At 41.0% G+C, this 20,811-nt stretch overlaps 1 protein-coding gene across 1 annotated transcript in view; it reads right to left on the bottom strand.

The window, feature by feature from the left end:
* Positions 1–20,811, bottom strand: part of LOC126414853 (odorant receptor Or1-like) — an 83,989-nt gene that overhangs the window by 20,538 nt on the left and 42,640 nt on the right. The window contains exons 4-5 of the mRNA XM_050083388.1: positions 19,494–19,978; positions 4,627–4,726 (exon numbers count right to left, since the gene is read on the bottom strand). Of these exons, the coding sequence (XP_049939345.1) occupies positions 4,627–4,726; positions 19,494–19,978 (585 nt within the window). The remainder of the gene's footprint in view (positions 1–4,626; positions 4,727–19,493; positions 19,979–20,811) is intronic.

Raw genomic sequence — 20,811 nt, 5'->3', positions numbered from 1 at the left:
CCCCTAGGCTGGAGTAAGGTTGGCACTACTATACTACAGGACTACTTCCCAACAAATATTTGGCACGCTTTACGGAAAGGTGTGAGGAGGACTAAGAAAGTTCATGTGCAGATTCACATCCACGTACAAGAAATGCATAATACATGACACATATAAATACGTATTATGAAGCCTGACACATTTCTTTCCACCCGTCCACATGGGTTCTGTTGCACCCGCGGCCGGCCGCGTCGTGTAATAAAATTGGCTGCGGAGTCGTCTCTCTTGCTATTTCCCGGTGCGAGCGAGCAGCGAAACCTGATGCTTATAGAACGGAAACTACTGTACCGTTTCAAGCTTTCCAATCTCGAACGGCGTGCGGCAAAGTGGAAATTTGTAGTAAGATACTACGGGACCAAACTGCTGAGATTATCAGTCCCTAGGCTTACAAACTACTTAATCTAAATTAAACTGTTAAGCTAAGGACCAAACACACGTCGGCCGCTGTGGCCGAGCGGTTCTAGGCGCTTCAGTCTGGAACCGCACGACCGCTGCGGTCGCAGGTTCGAATGCTGCCTCGGGAATGGATATGTGTGATGTCCTTAGGTTAGTTAGGTTTAAGTAGTTCTAAGTTCTAGGGGACTGATGACGTCAGATGTTAAGTCCCATAGTGCTCAGAGCCATTTGAACCATTTTGATAACACACATACTCATGCCCGAGGGAGGACACGAACCTCCGACGGGGGGAGCTACGCGAACCGTGGCAAAGTCCCTAAGACCACGCGGCTACCTCGCTCGGTCGTGCGGGAAAACGCGCACTTAAATCTTTCTCTGGGATAACTGGTTTCTCATGTTTTATCATGACGATCATTTCTGTCTATGTGGGTGGGCACCAGCAAACTATTTTCGCAATCGGTGGAGAAAGTTGATGACGGAAATTTCACCAGAAGACCCCGCCGCAACAAAAAACGCCTTTGTTTTAATGATTGCCACTCCATTTCATGTATCATGTCCGTGGCTCTCTCTCTCTCCTATTTCGGGATAATAGAAAACAAGCTGCCTTTCTCCGTCAGTACCAAATGATGCTGATCTCACACCACACAATAATACTCAAGAACTTGAAGAAATTATGACAAAAATTCCAAATAAGTATACTACAATATTGCTGCAAGATATTAATGCATAACTGCACAGGGAAAAAAATTTAGGAACAAGCAGGAACGACAAATGACTGATAGAACTCTGCAGAGTAACCAGACTAGTAACGAAATCCGCCGACTTTAAGCATTTCCCCAGAAAACAGAAAACGTGGAGTTCTTCAAATTTCAATATAGGTAAATTTGAAGTATGCTACGTTGGAACATCCTGCGAATCCTCCCAAGAAAGCCAGAATGTTAAGTTAATAAGAAATACTGAGTTAGATTGTGACCACTGTCTATCCCAAATGAAATACCAAGAGACAAGCCAAACCAAGGATTCTGCAGTAAATGAGTGGCAGGCGCAAACATGGAAAAACTTATGCAGTAAACTAGAAACAAAAAATCTAGAAAATTGAGAACAGCAAAAGAAATAATTCTCTATACCGAAAGTCAAAGGTAGATGTGATGGAATTTGCAATGTGACGCAGCACTTATAAGAAGATTAAATGCGTGGCAAAACTGAAATAAAGATAAGAACACGGAAAACCGGTAAGATTCGTTGAAACAGCCAAAGTGACCATGACTACTCAGATGATAAAAACCGTTTGCAAAACAGAGACAATGACTTCAAAATGTTCAATAATATTAAGTTCTATGAGACTTTTAAAATAAACTTAAGTAAATATTCTCACCCAAACTTTTGGCTCAAAGACCAAAATGGAAAAATAGGACTTAATAACCAAGAAACTGTGACATTTTAGCGAAGTATTTGATAATTAACTAATGTCCACGCCACCATCCCTGTGGGATGCTACCTGGAGTAGTTTATTAAAAATTTAAAGAAAAACTTCACGTTTGGATGTACAGTCCGTACTCGACACTTTTTCATGTGGTATACGTGACTGAGTCAACCAGTGGTTCCGGTCAGAAGCAATTTATTTCAGTGAGGCTGCTGACAGGCGGCAATTTTCTGAGTGGTATCAGTGGCAGGCAACGGGGCGAGTAGGAGAAGTGTCACATGAGGGACGGGTGACGGGAACAGAACGTGGCTGAAGACGCCATGATCTCCCTGCTACCAGCTCCAAAAGTGACAGCATGCACTCCTCCTTCCGACTCCTCTGCTACGTTTGTACTTTGGTCCATGACAGATCAGCCACAATGGCTCCTCCGAATGTATGGTGGCAAGTACGCTGTCTCTAGAGTGTACCCTTTATATCCCATAAGGAAAATATATGGAATTTTATCTACTTTGTCTTAATTGACAAATTCCTCGGATGCCCACATACCTGCATTTGTGCCACGGTGTAGCCTCTACATTTTTACTGAATATAAGAGATGCCATCATATTTGTTCGTGGCCGGATGGGTTTCAGTTGAACATGGCACTGTTGAATTTGCCGGGAGGCGTGTGTGCGTACGTAGAATCAAGAAAAATGTCTATAGCTTCGAGGTGCTGGCTAAAAGATTAGCAGAGCGAGATTCAAACAAAAGGAGCATAAGTTACTTAGTTACTATAAGGAAAAGCTATCCACTCTTAGACAAAGGTTGGGAGAAGGGTTTGAAGGATTTGTCGATCGTATACGTGCAATTTCGTGCCAGACTTATATCCTGGGGTTGGATAGATCGAGGAACGAAGTGTTGCTAGAGGAAGCAGCGGCGAAGTTGTTGATGTACTTACCAGAGGAATACAAAAATTGGAGGCGAACTAAACGTTACATCGCTCTCTTCCTTGCACAAGGCAGTTTGTCTTGCACTATCATGACAAAATGTAGAACGTTTTGTTTCGTTACCTTCACACAATAATGACCCCCGCAGTGTTTCCAACAATGGGACAAACTGTAGGTGATGCTAGTGGGCGGGTCACACAGCTGACAGGTGTCGGGCTCCTTGCAGCCCTCATTGTAGGGAGATTGGCCATCTAGGTGTTGAGTGTCGTCAGACGTGGCATGGAGCGAAGCGAAGCCAGAAAATGTTTGAAAGCTACAGAGGCAACGGAAGGCTGGGGCAGGGAAAAGACCCGGAGCTATGCTTCCCTGCAACGAACTAAGGGAAAAACTTCTATTCCCAAAGATTCCGCTGGACTGTGTGTCTTTATGTTAAACGCCAGCATGTGGGAACGTGGGGTGAGGTCTATGGGTGCCAGTCACCATCGAAGGGCTTAACACGACAACCTTTCTGACTGAGTCGCTCAGCTAGAATGAAGCTATAGATCGTTTTCAGATTCGTGCCAAACGAGTCATCTGTGAAACTGAAAATGCAGAGGGGAAAATTCTCTGTGTTTATTTAAATAATTTTGGTAGAAGAGATGTTGAAATTCCATGCTTAACAGTGCTGGCCAGATTACAAAAGACACCTCATGATGAATAGGAGGAGTGCCATTTGAGATTAGATCAAAGCAAAGGTCATTGCCAATGAGACGTGTACACAATCGGGCCACTCCTTATAAATGAACAGAGGGCAAAGATGTCACATTGTCACACCCGGGTAACCACCCCTAATACGTATCTGGTGCCTCACGTGCACGAGACACTTGACGCATTAGCAAACAGTAAGTATTTCACTCTTCTTAATATGAATTCAAGCTTTCATCAGATTGCTATTGTGCCTCAGAACAGGCCTCAAACGGCTTTTTTGCCCTTTCTGGAATTTCTTAGAATGTCTTTACGTTTGAGAAATGCACCCACTACATTCCAATGGTTTGGGGATCTGTTATTATAGGTGTAGAAAACGACAATGTATATATTATAACTTGATGATATCATTGCCTTTCGTGGACAATAGAGGAACATGTCGAATAACTAAAAAGTGTACTTTCAGGCCTACAAGGGGCCAAACTTGAGACTGAAGTTGGTAAAATGTTTTTCTGCGGAATCTTAAGTGCTGTATATGAGCTACATTATAGGTTCTCACGGAAGAAGAAAAAGAACTCTTTTTGGAATCTTATGTGCAATTTCTGTGAAACTTACAGAAGTAGCTGATAATTTTCCTGTACCTAAAGCTGCGGAGGAGACACTGTCATTTCTACAGTATGCTAATTAGTATCAGAGATTCGTCCAAGATTATGAGCTGTGACCAGGTACGTAACCAAGTTAAAGAAAAATCGATTTGAATGTATGAAAAGAAGTGATAATGGGAGAGTCTGCATGCTTATTGATCAGCTTATAAATGAAGTAGACATAATACCCAGGTGCAAGATCTGGTTGCTCGATCTCTTGTTTGTGTTAAATATAACTGTGCCTTTTAGCTGCTGTATAAGCTGGCTGCGGGACAGATAACAGACATGTCTTTTAATATGGACTGTGGTCGCTACTAATTGTGGCTATGGAAATAAACAAAGGATAAGGAGAAGTTGTAGGCGATTTCTGTCTCGTGTACGAACTTGTGCGTACTGTGGAAAAAAATTGTAATTAACGCCGAATATCTTACGAACAAAGACACGAATTGAATGTAACATTGCTTGTAGTTGACTGACGTGTTATATACATCAAAAAATTGGATAATTTACTTACCACGGCTGTAACGAACAGACAGGAACACAACCCAGTCATATTGACGAAAAGAAGGATGAAGATTGATACATTCATCACTCTCTGCAAGAGGTAGACAGATCTGCAACAAAAGTTACAGTACTGACATTAAATTCTAGCATGAAACAAAGAAGTTTAGGTTTGCCTCACTGAATTAATGCACTGAACGGAAGTATATCATACTTCTGTACAGATGATGAATAAGCTGCATAATATTTACAATTTAAAACAAATTTAATTTACTAACGTAAAGGCATTGAACATTGTTTTCAAAAAAATTAATGAATCGATATATTGAGACACATTATCGACACCTGTGGCTTCTGTCAACGTAGAAACATAAGTTCTTTTATTTCACTTACAAAAGCATGCAGTATTTGTCTTAGTTTACAGTGAGACACTGAAAATTCGTTTCAGAAATTAATGATACTGATAACAGTACTCAAATTGCATTATATACAGTTAAATGAGAGACAGAACACACAACAGCTGCTCAATTAAACTAAATGGTTATGCTCTGACTGACAACTTCCAATTTTTCTGAATAATCACTTTCCAAATTTAGGAGAAAAAAAGAAGTCAAATAGTTTCGTCTAAAAAGAAAGAAGATAACGTACTTTAAAGATCTCATTAAAAAGATAGTTAACAAGAAGTAGTATGAACAATCTTCAATGAAATTAATAGAGTTATAGAAGTTTCCAAAATGCTGTCGTTAGAAATATAAACATAACGATGAAGTTTAGGTCTGATATATAACTAATGTTTTGATTAATGTATATAGTTGTTATATGAGTGAAACACGAAATTTTTCTAGACAGTTAAAATATATTATTGTTAAATCTTTTTGTGATAAGGGACTTGGATATTATCCTTTTCCTGTAATCTTTATTCAGAGTATTCGAGAAAGGAATGTATTCAAGCCTAGTGTTACACATAAGAAGAAATAATTTACTTACATCACAACTTTGATTTCGTGAAGCTTTGATCGACTGATAACGCAACTTTCACATTTAATGAGCTAATAATATTACATACTATAAACAACAATACATCATTAACCAATAGTTTTTGTAATCTGCACACAACAATTAAATAAGTATGCCCATGTTCTCTTTCAGAAATATATAAGATTTATGGGATTCGTGGAGTTACAAACGACTGATCTGAATTATACGCACCAGAACTGATACAATAAGTCGCATTAAGGAATTCAGAGAATACTGGAAGAAGAAAAATATATTGTGATTGTGAATAAATCACAAATGGAGTCTCTCTCTCTCTCTCTCTCTCTCTCTCTCTCTCTCTCTCTCTCTCTCACACACACACACACACACACACACACACACACATGACATGCACAGTTTGAAATGTTTACAGATTATACAAGTGTTACAACATTAATTATGTTGGAGAAGCAGCAGCAGAAGAAACTGTTAATAACGTTTAACAAAGAATTGTTAATGAATTTTTTGCAGGTTGCCTCCAACGCTTAATGCAGGATATATACCAGAGCCAGTGAATACTGTAGAATAATGTATGTATCTGAGGATGCAGATTTATTGGAATTCGACCTTGAAAAAATAAATTAGAAATTTACTCAACAAATTGCAAAACTGTATCTCTTGGTAAAATAGCAAGATTCAAAGCTAAATGAATCAATATCTTAAATAATTTCATATTTCCACTCAATGGTGCTTTATCGCACAACTTTCTGGGGTTATCACATAAAAAAGTATCGATTGCACCAAAGCAAGCATTAAGAATAATATTCGATATTCACCCACAGTCATCTTCTATGCATCTCATCATTGCTTCACAATATTCATTCTTATTTGCAAATTAATATATACAGGTACAACATTAAATGTAAAAAATGACCTCTGATACTCATTATGAAACCTGTCAGTGGTTGAGAAACACCGAATACGCCGAACAAAATTAGGTAATGAGTTTATTTTACTGCATGCCTTATATCTGTGTTCATATGTGCCTGTTGAAGAGTTTTACCTAATAATCGTTTGATTACAAAAAAATTATTGTATGTACTTTGTATGTTTGGTTTCTTGCATTTAGGGAAAAAATCGCACATAAGAGTGTCAAGAAAGTTTGAAACGTACTTGGGTGTGCCCCAAAGCAAAAACGGTTGAGAAACTTGGGTTAGCTAACATTTTAACATGTCAGGAAGTTTGAGATAATTGCTATTGCTGGGATGACACAATCAAATTTCCTTTTGTTATGTCTCACCGTAAGTTATGTGTCAACTTGAACTGTAGACAGATGTGTTTAAAAGTTTTTTTTAAAGTTGTCGTGGTGAGTATATTACAATGAAATGGATAAACTGGAGAACTACAAACGGAAATTTATTCAAATCTGTTAAGCAAAGTTTTATAAGCAAGCTGTCCCGTTTTTTCGACATTTAATGAATGGATGATTGAATTATCTTCTCTTGAAAACTGTCCTCCACTGATGTGTTGCCTTTGGGGGAACGGCTAGCCACCAGAAAAGAATCAGCAGTTAAAGCAAGTGATGGTCATATTTCAAAACAGGCGGTGTCATATCCATCCACCAGAAATATGCGAAGAAGATTCCTCTAACTTATTACCTTGGCTAGAGTAGAAATGTAAATGGAAAATATTGTCTAGCCTTCGGATACGACTGGATGAACAAAATATCTTTCTCATGCTACGTGATAAAAATGAGCGAAATCACTCAGCTCAATATTTAGCTATCAGCAATCGTCGAAACTGCATCCATCGACCTACCTTGTATGCATGTAAAACATGATAACATACAAACAAATGCTGCTATTACTAATGTTTCGTGACTGTAGCTCAGTATGTGGTTTTCGGTACCTCACAATATTTATGAACTGTGGCATGCACCTGTAACGAGGAATGACGCATTTTAAATCGAATTAATTCAGGAAGAAATAGACTGAATAGACTATACAGCGTTGTTAAGCACAGTAAATAAATTACAAGCTTCCGGGTTCGATTCCCGGCGGGGTCAGGGATTTTCTCTGCCTCGTAATGACTGGGTGTTGTGTGATGTCCTTAGGTTAGTTAGGTTTAAGTAGTTCTAAGTTCTAGGGGACTGATGACCATAGATGTTAAGTCCCATAGTGCTCAGAGCCATTTGAACCATTTAAATTACAAGCAATAGACACAAAATTCAAATTCACGACAAGGGATCGGAAAATCACGTACCCATTCCACGACACTGAGGAAGGTAACAGCTATTTCATAATACGGAAAGGGGGACCAGTCTGACAACACCGCGAATCGAAGAGATAATAACGACGCTATATTCAGCTTCCATTCGGTAAGGTATTAGCGACCTATGGGTTCCTATTTTACTATTTTTTTTTTTTTTTTTGGTAATTAGTCTACTGACTGGTTTGATGCAGCCCGCCACGAATTCCTTTCCTGTGCTAACCTTTTCATCTCGGAGTAGCACTTGCAACCTACGTCCTCAATTATTTGCTTGACGTATTCCAATCTCTGTCTTCCTCTACAGTTTTTGCTCTCTACAGCTCCCTCTAGTACCATGGAAGTCATTCCCTCATGTCTTAGCAGATGTCCTATCATCCTGTCCCTTCTCCTTATCAGTGTTTTCCACATATTCCTTTCCTCTCCGATTCTGCGTAGAACCTCCTCATTCCTTACCTTATCAGTCCACCTAATTTTTAACATTCGTCTATAGCACCAAATCTCAAATGCTTCGATTCTCTTCTGTTCCGGTTTTCCCACAGTCCATGTTTCACTACCATACAATGCTGTACTCCAGTCGCACATCTTCAGAAATTTCTTCCTCAAATTAAGGCCGGTATTTGATATTAGTAGACTTCTCTTGGCCAGAAACGCCTTTTTTGCCATAGCGAGTCTGCTTTTGATGTCCTCCTTGCTCCGTCCGTCATTGGTTATTTTACTGCCTAGGTAGCAGAATTCCTTAACCTCATTGACTTCGTGATCATCAATCCTGATGTTAAGTTTCTCGCTGTTCTCATTTCTACTACTTCTCATTACCTTCGTCTTTCTCCGATTTACTCTCAAACCATACTGTGTACTCATTAGACTGTTCATTCCTTTCAGCAGATCATTTAATTCTTCTTCACTTTCACTCAGGATAGCGATGTCATCAGCGAATCGTATCATTGATATCCTTTCACCTTGTATTTTAATTCCACTCCTGAACCTTTCTTTTATTTCCATCATTGCTTCCTCGATGTACAGATTGAAGAGTAGGGGCGAAAGGCTACAGCCTTGTCTTACACCCTTCTTAATACGAGCACTTCGTTCTTGATCGTCCACTCTTATTATTCCCTCTTGGTTGTTATACATATTGTATATGACCCGTCTCTCCCTATAGCTTACCCCTACTTTTTTCAGAATCTCTAACAGCTTGCACCATTTTATATTGTCGAATGCTTTTTCCAGGTCGACAAATCCTATGAAAGTGTCATGATTTTTCTTTAGCCTTGCTTCCATTATTAGCCGTAACGTCAGAATTGTCTCTCTCGTCCCTTTACTTTTCCTAAAGCCAAACTGATCGGCACCTAGCGCATTTTCAATTTTCTTTTCCATTCTTCTGTATATTATTCTTGTAAGCAGCTTCGATGCATGAGCTGTTAAGCTGATTGGGCGATAATTCTCGCACTTGTCAGCTCTTGCCGTCTTCGGAATTGTGTGGATGATGCTTTTCCGAAAGTCAGGTGGTATATCGCTAGACTCATATAATCTACACACCAACGTGAATAGTCTTTTTGTTGCCATTTACCCCAATGATTTTAGAAATTCTGATGGAATGTTATCTATCCCTTCTGCCTTATTTGACCGTAAGTCCTCCAAAGCTCTTTTAAATTCCGATTTTAATACTGGATCCCCTATCTCTTCTAAATCGACTCCTGTTACTTCTTCTATCACGTCAGACAAATTGTCACCCTCATAGAGGCTTTCAATGTATTCTTTCCACCTATCTGCTCTCTCCTCTGCATTTAACAGTGGAATTCCCGTTGCACTCTTAATGTTACCACCGTTGCTTTTAATGTCACCAAAGGTTGTTTTGACTTTCCTGTATGCTGAGTCTGTCCTCCCGACAATCATATCTTTTTCGATGTCTTCACATTTTTCCTGCAGACATTTCGTCTGAGCTTCCCTGCACTTCCTATTTATTTCATTCGTCAGCGACTTGTATTTCTGTATTCCTGATTTTCCCGGAACATGTTTGTACTTCCTCCTTTCATCAATCAACTGAAGTATTTCTTCTGTTACCCATGGTTTCTTCACAGCTACCTTCTTTGTACCTATGTTTTCCTTCCCAACTTCTGTGATGGCCCTTTTTAGAGACGTCCATTCCTCTTCAACTGTACTACCTACTGCACTATTCCTTATTGCTGTATCTACAGCGTTAGAGAACTTCAAACGTATCTCGTCATTCCTTAGTACTTCCGTATCCCACTTCTTTGCGTATTGATTCTTCCTGACTAATGTCTTGAACTTCAGCCTACTCTTCATCACTACTATATTGTGATCTGAGTCTATATCTGCTCCTGGGTACGCCTTACAATCCAGTATCTGATTTCGGAATCTCTGTCTGACCATGATGTAATCTAATTGAAATCTTCCCGTATCTCCCGGCCTTTTCCAAGTATACCTACTCCTCTTGTGATTCTTGAAGAGGGTATTCGCTATTACTAGCTGAAACTTGTTACAGAACTCAATTAGTCTTTCTCCTCTTTCATTCCTTGTCCCAAGCGCATATTCTCCTGTAACCTTTTCTTCTACCCCTTCCCCTACAACTGAATTCCAGTCGCCCATGATTATTAGATTTTCGTCCCCCTTTACATACTGCATTACCCTTTCAATATCCTCATACGCTTTTACTATACGCTACAACATTGCTGCCTCCCTAATGGTGAAGTACTCGTGATCAAGCTATCCAGAAACAGTGTGACCACTTTATGTAAGCTTCACCACTACAAATAACTGAAATGATTACATCCAGTTCTTCCGTCTCTGTAGAAGGTCCACACCAGCACAGATCGCCACCAATACAAGACAGTCTGTCTTACAAGTCGGAATACAAAACACGACTCCTCCTCATCAGAACACGTAATAGAACAGAAACAGGAATACGAGTAGAAACAGAGAATGCCCATTCGAAAGGATGTGAGCTATGTGAAGTACAAACTGCGAAGGTAGCCCATTGGCCGAAACGAACTGACTCCCCAAAAATTCATATACAGCAACCACGCGAAAAGGTTGCTCAGACTGCTTATATCGGTTAACCAAAGCTGATCATAGCAGATACACGGAAAATACACCAAAGATAATTGTCGCAATATATTAAAAGCAAAATATAATGGGAAGAAACAAATGTGCTGAATGAACAGGTAACTTTCAGTGGAATGAACAAGCAACTTTCAGTGGCTGAGAAAGTCCAATGAAGAAGTTACAGAAGTTCTTCGTTGGTATTTTGTAGACTTTCCGTGATAGTGATCGTGAAATCTATTCACTGAAACAAAGTAGCATGAAAGGAAGAGCAGTTTTATCTGAAACCCGCAGAATATATAGGATTCTCCTTCAGCCCAAACATTCAGCTTTGGATACACCTCTGTGTTGTAGTGGTTTTCTTGTGTTGATGCTATGACGTAATTTCTGGTCAGTCTTGAGATCGTTGATGAAAGGTACGTTAATTCCGAAGGAGAGAAGGATTAGATTTAGGTCCAGGGTGTTGTAGTCGACTCCACTAAGAACTTCTGATCGAGAGAGGTGGTGCAACGGTTAGCACAATAGACTCCCATTCAGGAGGACGGCGTTTCAAATACCATGTGGCCACCCAGATTTGGGTTTACCGTGATTTCCCAAATCGCTCCAAGAAAATGCCGGGATCCTTCCTTTGAAAAGGACATGGACAAATTCCATCCCCAGCCTTTCGATAACGCGAGGTTGTACTCCGTCTCTAACGACCTCACTGTCGACGGGACGCTACATTCTAACCTTGTTCACTTTTTTTTTTTTAGTTCTGAAAAAGCGGGTCACTGTGTTTCTAGGAGAGGGAGCAGTGTCAATGGCTGTGGTGTATGCGGTATGGCGTAGTAGCTAGTATCGCTAGTTGGCGTACTTGGGTCGCAACTTCAAATCAGACCATCAGTAATTATTTGTTATTTAATATTTATCATTACTAGAAGGTTCTTAACATACACTCCTGGAAATGGAAAAAAGAACACATTGACACCGGTGTGTCAGACCCACCATACTTGCTCCGGACACTGCGAGAGGGCTGTACAAGCAATGATCACACGCACGGCACAGCGGACACGCCAGGAACCGCGGTGTTGGCCGTCGAATGGCGCTAGCTGCGCAGCATTTGTGCACCGCCGCCGTCAGTGTCAGCCAGTTTGCCGTGGCATACGGAGCTCCATCGCAGTCTTTAACACTGGTAGCATGCCGCGACAGCGTGGACGTGAACCGTATGTGCAGTTGACGGACTTTGAGCGAGGGCGTATAGTGGGCATGCGGGAGGCCGGGTGGACGTACCGCCGAATTGCTCAACACGTGGGGCGTGAGGTCTCCACAGTACATCGATGTTGTCGCCAGTGGTCGGCGGAAGGTGCACGTGCCCGTCGACCTGGGACCGGACCGCAGCGACGCACGGATGCACGCCAAGACCGTAGGATCCTACGCACTGCCGTAGGGGACCGCACCGCCACTTCCCAGCAAATTAGGGACACTGTTGCTCCTGGGGTATCGGCGAGGACCATTCGCAACCGTCTCCATGAAGCTGGGCTACGGTCCCGCACACCGTTAGGCCGTCTTCCGCTCACGCCCTAACATCGTGCAGCCCGCCTCCAGTGGTGTCGCGACAGGCGTGAATGGAGGGACGAATGGAGACGTGTCGTCTTCAGCGATGAGAGTCGCTTCTGCCTTGGTGCCAATGATGGTCGTATGCGTGTTTGGCGCCTTGCAGGTGAGCGCCACAATCAGGACTGCATACGACCGAGGCACACAGGGCCAACACCCGGCATCATGGTGTGGGGAGCGATCTCCTACACTGGCCGTACACCACTGGTGATCGTCGAGGGGACACTGAATAGTGCACGGTACATCCAAACCGTCATCGAACCCATCGTTCTACCATTCCTAGACCGGCAAGGGAACTTGCTGTTCCAACAGGACAATGCACGTCCGCATGTATCCCGTGCCACCCAACGTGCTCTAGAAGGTGTAAGTCAACTACCCTGGTCAGCAAGATCTCCGGATCTGTCCCCCATTGAGCATGTTTGGGACTGGATGAAGCGTCGTCTCACGCGGTCTGCACGTCCAGCACGAACGCTGGTCCAACTGAGGCGCCAGGTGGAAATGGTATGGCAAGCCATTCCACAGGACTACATCCAGCATCTCTACGATCGTCTCCATGGGAGAATAGCAGCCTGCATTGCTGCGAAAGGTGGATATAAACTGTACTAGAGCCGACATTGTGCATGCTCTGTTGCCTGTGTCTATGTGCCTGTGGTTCTGTCAGTGTGATCATGTGATGTATCTGACCCTAGGAATGTGTCAATAAAGTTTCCCCTTCCTGGGACAATGAATTCACGGTGTTCTTATTTCAATTTCCAGGAGTGTATCTAATGACTCTAATATTTGTATGTTCTGCAATATTCGATGTTTGAATAAACAGCTGCAATTTCCACCCAGGAAGTCAGTTGTCTTCTGGCTACAAATTGGTCTTCGTAACAAATTTGCTTTCAATGCGAATGTATTGTATTTCACTGACGACACCGCTTCCGGATGTGGACTTGTGCGTCTTTACAGTATATATACTGACATCAGTTACTATTATTTTTTAATTAAAGATCCTTACACAGCATAGTAGGAGTAACTGGGAAGTAATAATCTAAGATTAGAGACAAAATTTGCTTCAATTCATCACTGTGCAAATCATCCAAGATTTTGATGATTGTATGTTAGGCAAAAAGTATGTCGCAAAGGAAAATAGTATTTTTGTTTGTCTACTTACAGGTATTGGGCCTGCTCCTTTATACAGAAATTCAATCACACGCAAATCATCACTTACACTGTTAGTTTTAGTAATCAAAACAAGCTACAAAACTATTACGAAACTATGGTTTCACAAAGACTTTGTACACTATCAGAGGTGTTACAGTGTGTTTGGATTACATTTTTTTGTTATTTCCTCTGCATACTGTCTGTCATTAGCCTGAGGAAGTCACTGGCCTCGGTAGTTTGCCTAATGATGTCACACTCTTTTTCCCTGTATCTTTGTTCATTGGGATTTTGTTTGCTCCGTGTACCGTCGTTAAGTGTTCTGCTCTCTTCTGTACACGTGGGTAACATGATATGGCATGGATTGTGTTTCTGGAAGTTGTCTTTTTTCGTATATTTTGAAATTGTGCCGGTTGTTTCTGTTTTCTACTCACAGGTCCAGAAAATTAATGCTATTATTGTTTTAGTATTCAGCTGTGAAGTTTTTTTTACTTATTACTTAATTAAACAAATTTATGATCTTATTGATGTCTATGCTGTTCTCTTTGAGAGAAATTAAGGTATCATCTACATATCTTTTTTAGAATACTGCGTTTTTTAAGCAGGGTTCCTTGAATATTTTCTGTTGTAGGTGTTTTATGAAAATGTCTGCTATTGTGCAGATATGGCTGATCCCATGGCTATCCCATCTGGTTACTGACAAGTGTTACCATTGAATGTAAAGTAGTTGTAGTTGATGATTATCTCTAGTAACTCTATAAATTCAGTAATTTCAGCTAGTGAACTCATCTTGTGATTTAATAAGTTGTTCTTTATTACAGCAATGCCTTCTGTAACAGGGATATTGGAATGTAAGTTTGTGATGTCTAGTGCTGTAAAATGTGCACTTCCTGGAAAGTTTATTTCTTTCATTTTCCTGACTAATGTGGTTCGGATTTTTACAGTATTGCACACATATCACGAAACATATATTCGTATCACGAAAACTATATTCCAATATCCCTGTTAAAGATGCCATTGCAGTAACAAAGAACACCTTTATAAACCACAAAAAGTGTTCGCAAGTTGTTATTATTGAATTTATAGAGTTACTAAAAATAATTCTCAAATAGAATTACTTTGCATACAGTGACAACATTTATCAGCGAACACACGAGGTCATGCGCTCATCTAGATCTGGCCCAATAACAGAGATTTTCATGAACCGGACTAGATAGTGAATCAGTTAATTTCTATAAATGTTTCTCTTGCATAAGATAGCTGCAGCAGTTTTCATAAATATGTACATATTCTCAGTTTTCTAAAAACTTAATCTGTAATTCAGTAGTCAGTACTGCCAGAAATACATTTTGTAATCGACAGCCTTATAGAAATAATGTTATCCAAAAACACTGTAACACTTCTGACTGTGTACAAACTCTTTGTGAAACCATAGTATCGTAATATTTTTGTAGCATGTTCTGATTATTAAAACAAACAGTGTAAGTGATGATTTGTGTGTGTGCGATATTCTGTAAAATGGAGCAGGCACAACACCGATAATCAGACAAACCAAATACCATTTCTAACATTAGTATTTAAGAACACTCAAAGACTCTTTTTTTTCGATCTTACGATAGCAGTATATCCTCAAACAGACGCGTGAGACGCGGAAAATCGCGCACGCAGACCTGACCAAAGATACTCATGTAAACAGACGGACTTGAGAAAAAATTTTCCAAGTGTTTTGTGCTAAGCTTGAAAAAATAAGCAACTGGTGCAGGTTTCATTATTCAAATCAGATACTTATACCTCTTAAACAGGAATTAAAGAAAAAAACGAAAACACATAAAGTAGATAGAACACATATTTTGTTTTCATGGGAAGATTGTGAGATACGAATTTCACAATATAATTACATAAGATTCATGAGTAGAAACATATGAACATAAAAGGAACTTACAACTCTTAAGCAGGAATACAAAAATAAACAGTAACATCAGAAATACAAAAAGACATAAACTAGTGAGAGACTTGCAATTTTTCAAAGTGGGCCCATGCCTGGACGATCTCTTGACAAATTCAACAATCATCTAACCATCCACGAGACTTGTAGTCGTGTTTAATATTCGTCATAAACTTCAATGTAGGGAATGCAGCCTCGCACATGTAGGGTTTTGAGAAGGACATTGTAATGGATATTGGTTTGTTCGCGTTATCCGGATATTCATTTTTGTGTGAGATCCATTAAACTTGGGAACATTTACTTTAAGTTTCGATCTATGGATATTCCATTAAGTTTCTGTTTTTCGAACCTGTTTAATTCTGCTTTGAATATATTTTCCTCGTGATGTACAATCGAACACTTCCAGCCACTACTCGAGATGGGGAAAAATCCCTTCTTGTAACTCAGACAGGTGCCCTCTCATATGTTTCTTATCTGATTTTTTCTTCTGTATTTAGCTAACTTAAGGCAGTAGCCGTTGCTGGAAAAGCGGATTGATCGTTCCCCTTACAGCTGAGATCAAATGTTGAGCTTCTTAGAAAATACGCTGATAATACGATCGTTTCATGCCGTCATGCACACTTGAATTCAAAGCATGAATTTTGTTGAAAATATTGGAAAGGTGCAACACCTCGACTCACCAGACTAGGCTTTTAAGACAATCAGAGTGATCAAACTTACAATTATCATTAGTTTCAAAATATGCAAGCAACTCGTCTTGAAGTTCTAAGACTCTGGTAAGTATTTTTCATTTGGAAAGCCGACAGATTTTCCTATGGAATAACAACACTTTATGATCTGTACCCATCACTTTACATAGTTTCTCAGACACTCGCGATTTTACAGGAGGAACTTTTAGTTTTTTGGTAACTGAAACAGTCGTTTGAATCACGTCGCCCAAACGATTTCCGTCCATAGACTTCACTAATAAAGCCTCTCTATGTAGAAATAAATCAGTAGTTATTACTGATAATTTTTTATTCCGCACAAAAGTTAGCAACCCTTTTATATTTTCTATCGTTGCAGCACTGCCACAAGTACATACATCAATGCAGTCCGTCAATGTGAATCCGTTTTGCTGAAAGCAACTCCCAACAGCAGAAATATATCAGCTCCAATGATTGCCGTTTCCAGTTCTTGACAAAACAAGTATTGCTCAGTAATTTCGGATACGCAAACAGACCTTACAAAAGATAATAATTGAGCTTTTTCGGAAATGTCTGTGATTTCATGTAGCTGGGGACGAACTGCGTGTTTGTTAAATTTTCTATAACATTACTTTGAATATCAACCGACATATCCATAATGAGCCGATGAACTGTATCATTTGACAGAGGTACTTTTGAAATCTGACCGACTCCTTCCGGTCCCAACATACTAGCAACAATTTCTTTACGTGCTCGTGAAACAAGCTTTTCGTCGTTGTTATGGGTTTTCTGTTTCTTGGAAATCATTTCAGACATTTTGAATATTGCCAAAAGGGCTTTAGCTGAGGGCTTTACTTGTTTTCCCATCACTACTGAAGATGCTTGAGTGGAAACATACAGACACTGAAAATGCTATCGACATTTTTGAGAGACGCGGGGGTGGTTTCTTTCTGAAAAGGTTTCCAGCGTGTGAAGTACCACACTCTCATTTGACAAAATCGTGCCGCACACTAAACGTTTCACTGCAGGATTGCCCTCCTCGCCTGTGCACGTGAACCCCAAACTAATATATTCTTCTCTACAGAGGCCGTTATGTTGGACCTTGATTGATCCTGGTTTTATGTTGTTATAGAGAGCTGATGCCAGAGACGGCTCAAATTATGGTCTGTTTCTAATGTTAGTAACTCTGTATTCATCTCCACTCTCCCCAAACGTACAAGAGCTGTTGATGTCTAAGGCTTTCTTTTTGCTTTCCTATTACAAATCAACCTCACAAGGAACTAGCAAAGGCACGAAAACTATTGAAACTCGTAGATAAACTGGCCCGAGCAACGAAACAAATGACGATTGATTACCCAAAAATAAAATACTGAGAAATTGACGCCGGCCCTGTTATCAACTGAAACGCCAAAGAAACTGGTATAGGCATACGTATTCAAATACGGAGCTATGTAAACAGGCTCAATACGGCACTGCGGTTGACAACGCATATATAAAACAACAAGTGTGTGGCGCAATTGTCACATCGGTTAATGCTGCTACAACGCAGGTTATCATGGTTTAAGTGAGGTTGAACATGGTGTTACAGTCGGCGCTCGAACGATGGGACACAGCATCTCCGAGAGTCATGAGTGGGGATTTTCCCATATGACCATTTCACGAGTGTCCCGTGGAAATCAGGAATCCCTTAAAACATCAAATCTCTGACATCACTGCGGTCGAAAGAAGATCCTACAAGAACGGGACCAAAAACGACTGAAGAGAATCGTTCCACCTGACAGAAGTGCAACCCTTCCGAAAAAATGCTACAGATTTCAATGCTGGGTCGTCAACAAGTGTCAGCGTGCGAACCATTCAACGAAACGTCATCGATATGGGCCGAAGGGCCACCCATGTACATTCTATGACTGCTCGACACAAAGCTATATGCCTCGCTTGTGCCCGTCAACACCGACATTGGACTGTTGATGACTAGAACCATGTTGCGTGGTCGGGCGAGTCTCATTTCAAATTGTGTCGACCGGACTAACGTGTATGGGTATGGAGACAACCTCTTGAATCCATGGACCGTGCATGCAAGCAGAGGACTGTTCAAGCTGGTGGAGGCTCTGTAATGTTGTGGGGCGTGGAGTGATATGCGACCACTGATACGCCTAGATACGACTCTGACAGGTGACACGTATGAAGTGCATTCCGACAATTCCAGCATGAGAGTGCGACACCCCACACGTCCAGAATTGCTGCAGAGTGACTCCAGGAACATTCCTCCGAAACACTTCCGCTGGCCACCAAACTCCCCAGAGATGAACATTATTGACCATTCCTGGGATACCTTACAAAGTGCTGTTCAGACCAGATCTCCACCCCATTGTACTCTTACGAATTTGTGGACAGACCTGCAGGATTCGTTGTGTCAGTTCCCTCCAGCACTTCAGACATTCGTCGAGTCCATGCCACGTCGTGTTGCTGCACTTCTGCGTGATCGGGGCCCAACACATATTAGGCAGATGTACCAGTTTCTTTGGCTCTGATAGAACTGATAGACAAAAAATAATCCAGTATTTCCAGAAATTCACTTTGAGTATCTACCGACATTTTTTACTGACTCAGCCGAAAAATATAATGGAGACCGCTCGGGAAATAGATCAATGGATGCTGCACGCTACCGAAAACGGTACTCTTGGGTGAAAATTACCCATGGAATGCAGGATGGTTCGCTTTAGAGCTGAATACAAAAAAAAATCCCAATTACCATGATATGATACGTTTAAGTGCCTATAATCACTTATAATATAGGCGATTTCTTGCAATTTGGGCAACTCTAAGAAACAATTTTGCACCAATTTCCTATGTTCTAGATATTTTATCAGCCGAAGAGAAGACATTAAAAATCACTCGACACATCTGAGACGTATTGGCGACACACCAATGTGTCGCGACAAGCCACATGAGAAAAGCTGAATTAGACCGTCACCGTTGAAGGAAATGATCTTCCTGAATTAGCTGCTGAGCCACGCCTTATGCCTCCTTTCTCTTACAAATCTTCAAACTATCCGTACTTCCATCTACACGTTTCGGTCTTTGAAAACATCTCCAGTCCAATATACAGCTCTAATATTTCATGAAGTTACAACACGACTCACTGTTTGCCGTAGAGTGGCAGCTACAATCTGAAATGTGTGTCCAATTATCATAGAAGCCGTTCTTGCTTACCTGAGGATTACCTGATGGTGCTGAATGTTCTTCACCAGTAGCAGATTTGTATTTTCATTTGAGACATCTTCCGTCGACGAATCGCCTGTGTTATGAACAAATGCATTACTTTTAATGTCGAATTCTTCATACTTTTCTTTGTTCCGACGTCTCTGCTCTTGATCTTCAGACCCTTCAAGCCTTAGGTGAACTTTCTGAATAGATGAGATGTTAACATTCAAAACTTCGAGTTCTGCTGCAACCATCAGCATCATGTGTATGAAGAAGATATTTATACAAGTGGATGTTTGAGGTGCTACTATTATACATAGAAACTGAACTATATAAAGTATTTCGTATGTTGGTGACGAATATATATTCCCCGGGAACCAGAGAGGAACCGGAAACTGGCGATAGGATTCAACTGAATCCTCGTCAGAGGTCCGGAAAGCGCGTACCAGTAGTGGAGCAGAGACCCAACCGGCGAGCGCCTGTAACGAGGTCACCTGAAAAAACAAAAAGAAAAAATAACTGTTACGTTCACGACAGAACAGTGCCATACGCTATATTCAAGGTCTGAACGAAATAACATGAACAACCAGGAATACACATCCTGTATCAGGAGCTTGTTTAGGAACTTATCAGTAATTCATTGCACTCTTGGTCGACCTTTCGCTTATGTAAGTTCTGTAGGAAAACCAAAAGAGAAGAGAATCAAAGTGTTTGATGTGTGGAGATATAGGAGAATGTTCAAAATTTGGTGGACTGATAAGATAAGGAAAGGGAGGTTCTCCGTAAAATCGGCGAATAAAGTAACATATGGAAATACTGACAAGAAGAAAGGACAGGATAATTACTGACAAGAAGATGAGACAGGATGATAGGACATCTGTTAAGATTTCAGGGAATATCTTCCATGGTAGTAGATGGAGGTGTAGGGGGTCAAAGTTATAGAGGAACAGACACACTGGAACATATTCAACAAATACACTCCTGGAAATGGAAAAAAGAACACATTGACACCGGTGTGTCAGACCCACCATACTTGCTCCGGACACTGCGAGAGGGCTGTACAAGCAATGATCACACGCACGGCACAGCGGACACACCAGGAACCGCGGTGTTGGCCGTCGAATGGCGCTAGCTGCGCAGCATTTGTGCACCGCCGCCGTCAGTGTCAGCCAGTTTGCCGTGGCATACGGAGCTCCATCGCAGTCTTTAACACTGGTAGCATGGCGCGACAGCGTGGACGTGAAGCGTATGTGCAGTTGACGGACTTTGAGCGAGGGTGTATAGTGGGCATGCGGGAGGCCGGGTGGACGTACCGCCGAATTGCTCA

This window comes from Schistocerca serialis, chromosome 1, assembly GCF_023864345.2.
Source record: "Schistocerca serialis cubense isolate TAMUIC-IGC-003099 chromosome 1, iqSchSeri2.2, whole genome shotgun sequence".
NCBI classification, from domain to species: domain Eukaryota; kingdom Metazoa; phylum Arthropoda; class Insecta; order Orthoptera; family Acrididae; genus Schistocerca; species Schistocerca serialis.
This window is presented reverse-complemented; position numbering and strand designations above follow the sequence as displayed.